General features: G+C 58.7%; 1 protein-coding gene across 1 annotated transcript; it reads left to right on the top strand.

Moving 5' to 3' along the window:
- Positions 1-731: 731 nt before the first annotated feature.
- Positions 732-2,870, top strand: ASCL1 (achaete-scute family bHLH transcription factor 1). Its single transcript, XM_090134437.1, has 2 exons — positions 732-1,477; positions 1,592-2,870. Exon 1 carries the CDS (start codon positions 804-806, stop codon positions 1,461-1,463), a length of 660 nt encoding a protein of 219 aa, XP_089990563.1. The 5' UTR covers positions 732-803; the 3' UTR covers positions 1,464-1,477; positions 1,592-2,870.
- The last annotated feature ends 1,567 nt before the right edge of the window (positions 2,871-4,437 follow it).

The following is a 4,437-nucleotide window of genomic DNA, read 5'->3' as shown; positions in this document are numbered from 1 at the left end:
CGCCGCCGCCGCCGCCGCCGCCCGGCCCGGCGCCCCGGCGCGGGTGTTTGCTCAGGGCCGGGAGCGCGGCACGCGCCGAGCGCACGCACTTGCAACAACAAACCCGGGAGGGGCGGGGGCGGGGGGAGCGGACCCCGGGGGGGCGGGGGAAGGCGGGGCGGCGCGGCGGGCAGCGCGCGTGCGGCGGGGGCGGCGGGACGGGGGGGGGGGGGGGGCGGAGTGGGGGTCTATAGGGGGGTGTGGATGTTGGGGGGGGGGGGTACGTGTCGTGTTCCCCTCCTTACCCCCACCGCACCCTCCTCCCCCCCAAAGTGCTGAAGGGCGGCGGCGCCCCGCGGCCGCGGAGCCGGGGAGCGTGGAAGGCGCAAGGTGCAGAGCGTGCGTGTGTGCGGGGGGGGAGGGCGGGGGGCAGCGCGGGCGTGTGTGTGCCGGAGAGAGAGGAGAGGGGAGAGGGGGGGAGGGGGGGCGAGCCCCGTCCGCCCCTTATAAGAGACACAATCCCCGGCCGCCGTTTTGCAAAAGGGGCTTTGCAAAGCAGCCCGCGCACACGCGAGCGCCACGAGCCTCCCCGCCGCCGCCGCCGCCGCCGCTCGGAGGGCGAAGGGAGGGGGGGCCCGAGCCGCCCCGCTCCCGGCCGCCCGCCCGCCCGCCGCCCTCCGCGGCCGCTCTCCCTTCTCCGTCTTCCGCGCGTGACGAGCGGGAGCCGCCGCTCCTCTCTCTCTCCCCCCCTCCTCTCTCTCTCTCTCCACCTCCGGCGGGGGGCCACGGGGAGCGCCCCCGCCTCGCACGACGCCCCCGCGCCCATGGCCAGCGGCAGCCCCGCCGGGATGGCCAGCGGGCAGCCACCCTTCCTGCAGCCCGCCTGCTTCTTCGCCGCCGCCGTGGCCGCCGCCGCCGCCGCCGCTCCGCCGGGGCCGCCCCCGGGGGCGCCGCCGCCGCCGCTCCCGCAGCTGAGCCCGGCGGGCGGGCGGCCGTCTCCCGGCGGGAAGCCCTCCGCGGCGCGGGCCGCCAAGCGGCAGCGCTCGGCCTCGCCGGAGCTGATGCGTTGCAAGAGGCGGCTCAACTTCAGCGGCTTCGGCTACAGCCTCCCGCAGCAGCAGCCCGCCGCCGTAGCGCGGCGCAACGAGCGGGAGCGCAACCGCGTCAAGCTGGTGAACTTGGGCTTCGCCACGCTCCGCGAACACGTCCCCAACGGCGCGGCCAACAAGAAGATGAGCAAAGTGGAGACGCTGCGCTCCGCCGTCGAGTACATCCGCGCCCTGCAGCAGCTGCTCGACGAGCACGACGCCGTCAGCGCCGCCTTCCAGGCCGGCGTGCTGTCTCCCACCATCTCGCCCGGTTACTCCCACGACATGAACTCCATGGCGGGTTCCCCCGTCTCCTCCTACTCCTCCGACGAGGGTTCCTACGACCCGCTCAGCCCCGAGGAGCAGGAGCTGCTCGACTTCACCAGCTGGTTCTGAGCCGGCCCCGGCAGGTGGGTGCGCGAGGACGACCGGGGAGGGGGTTCCGACGCTCCCCGACGGCTCTCTTTTCCCGTCGGTTCTCTCCCCGGCGCGGCTCTGACCTCCTCTCACTCTTGTCGTTTCAGGACGCTCGCGAAAGGGGAGATAAGCGACTCTCCCGCAGCCACGCTCGCAGAGCACCCCGCCGCCGGCCCACCACCAACTGTTGCGTTTTCCTCTCCCCTGCCGTCGGAGGGCGGTGCGGGCACGGCTCTCGGCGGGCGGCTGCGTCCCCGCGGGGCGGGCGGGGCGGCCACCCTCAGTCCGGAGGCCCGAACCCCGTTCTGTGCCCCGCGGTGGCCCCGAGGAGCCCTTTCCCTGCTGCCTGTCTCTTCCGTGCGGCCGCTCCGCGCTCTCTGGACCACGTTTCCCGGTGTTTGTGGAGATGTCGAGATGAAGCTATGCTGTACTCAAAGAACCCCCCCTCCCCCTTCCCGACCCGTTCCAGAGTCTGCCTCCCTCCGACCTTTTTTATTTTTATCATAAAATGCTTCCAATTTTTTTTTTAATTATTTTGGTGAATTTTTTTTATTATAAGAAAATCTATTTGTATCCTCCCTGACCAGTTTGGGGATATATTAAGCTATTTTTGTACATAAGAGAGAGAGAGATTTATAGAGGTTTTGTACAAATGGTTTAAAATGTGTATATCTTGATACGTTTTTTAATACACGATGCTTTTACCTCTCGGTGTGTAGACGTGCGGTCGGCGTTACTTTCCCGCTGCCATCTCAGTCTGTGCTTTTGTTGAGGCCTTGGACTCCCTCCAGCTGTACTTTAGCACCGACGTGTCTTACTTTATAGAAACTTTGTTAATGTATTAATAACGTTATTAAACCGTGTTCCGAGGGAACGACGTTTATGCAGCTATTGTCCAAACGCAGAAGGGCAGCCATCTGTTTTTGTATGCTGCCTTTTGGGGGAAAAAAAACAACAAGTGATAATACTATAAATAAGGAAACAACTGGCCCCACTGGCACTGCCTTTTTCGTATTGCTCTATGACAAGCTCACCAGGCCCTGTATAACCCTGTTTTATACAAACTAGTTTCATAATAAAACTTTTTTAAATTGAAACGCTTGGCTGCCTGCTGCACGTACTTCTGTTTTGCCACTGACAACAGTGAATGTAAGGATGAAATGTTGAAGGATCCAGTGGCAGAGCTGAGCTACCTATGAAGTGTTTGTATCTGATAGATGTACTGTGTATGTCTTTTATATAAATACGCAAAGATAGAGCGGTATCACTATTGCTTTCTTTCCCTTCTGTGCAATCCCAACCCAAGAGGTGATGGATGCTGTGTCACCCTCTGCATGTCCCCCAAGGGATGAAGCCCCAAAATCGGGTGCTGCACCCTGTGCTGGCCTGGCTGCGTACATAGAGCAGAGGGAGGGGGGGGAGGAAGGCAGGGTGCAAGGGGAGAAAATAAATAAATACCGTAGTAGGAATGGGTGGCAGCTCTGAGACACCGGGCTTTCTACACTTGTTATTCTGCCCAAACAGCGTGATCTGCGTGTAAAAGTACCCAATTACCAAGATTCAAAAAGAAATTGGACCCCCCGCCCCCCCCCCCCCCCCCCCCACACACACCCCTCCTCTTTTTCTTTTTCCCCCCCCTTTTTTTGGCTGGCCCGCTTGTTGTCAGTGAGCACGGACGTGACCAGAATCCGCCTCCTGCTCCGCGCCCAGCTCCAGCAACATTGCACATTCAGTTGGCGTGCAACAAGCCGAGCGGAAAGCAAAGCGCAAAATGCATCTTCCAAAAAGAAAAAGAAAAAGAAAAAAAAGAAAAAGAAAAAAACAAAACCAACAAAGAGCGAAGAGAGCCACGATGTGTGTGTATTTGTGTGTATTTGACTGTGTGTGTGTGTGTGTGTATGTGCAGTGCTACCCGCCCAGCCTCGCTGTGCGGGGATGCGTTGCTTTAAAAAGAGGAGGGAAAAACTTTGGTGGAGCACCCCAGGTTCTGTGCTGGGTTGCGTGTTTGTGCACCCTCACGTGTAGATGTGCAGATATATATGGACATCTCAATGACAGAGTCATTACGATTGGAAAAGTCCTCTAAGATCATCTAGTCCACCTACCACCACTGCTGCCCACTAAACTATGTCCCTCAGTACCACATCTACCCCTTCCATAAACACCTCCGGGGATGGTGACCGCTTTCCCTGGGCAGCCTGCTCCGATGTCCAATGTATTGTGACTTCTCCACATTGCCTTCCAAGTGCACTCCGTGCAGCCACACACCCCGAAGTGACCAATGCCATTTCTGTGGGGGGAGCCCAGGGTCACCCCTCGCTGCTCCAACGCAGCACTCCCTGTTTAGGAGCCGATGTTTAGTTATGAAAATAATAACCGCTATATGCCTCCATCCTTTGCGGCATCTCCCTTTTTATTTACCCACTTTTGCCGGTGCGCAGATAAGGTATGCAAAGAAAGCGGAGCGGGTAATTTATAGCTATGAATATAACATTAGGATAATGTTTCATTCTGTTACAAAGGCGAAATTTCTCTTCCTTGTGTAGACAGGTGTTCTTTTTTGCTCACTTCTGAATAGTAAATATCCAGACTCATTAAACTAAAGGCAAAGTTACGCCGTTGTTCACTACAATGCGTAAGGCCGGCTCCGAAATTCCCCACCTCCTCCCCTCGGCCCCCCTCCCGAAAGAAAGAAAGAAAGAAAGAAAACACACACACACAATTTTACTGAAGATAGGGAAAGGGCAAAGCAGGATTGGGGTAAATCTCATTACATCTGCTCTAATCGCTTAGCAACACAAAGCCCTTTTCTTGTATTAGTGCGGAGCGCCTTTCAGCGCTGCCTGACAGACAGTATTCACTTAGCATCGGCAAACTCCATAAATCAGGGACTTCTTTGGGCGCAGGAGAAGTTGTGGAGCTGCTCGGAGTTGGGGGGTGGGGGGGAACGGAT

Source organism: Phasianus colchicus, chromosome 1 (genome assembly GCF_987193195.1).
Source record: "Phasianus colchicus chromosome 1, bPhaCol1.hap1.1, whole genome shotgun sequence".
Classification (NCBI taxonomy): Eukaryota; Metazoa; Chordata; class Aves; order Galliformes; family Phasianidae; genus Phasianus; species Phasianus colchicus.
The sequence above is the reverse complement of the archived record's forward strand: the minus strand, read 5'-3'. Positions and strand labels throughout refer to the sequence as shown.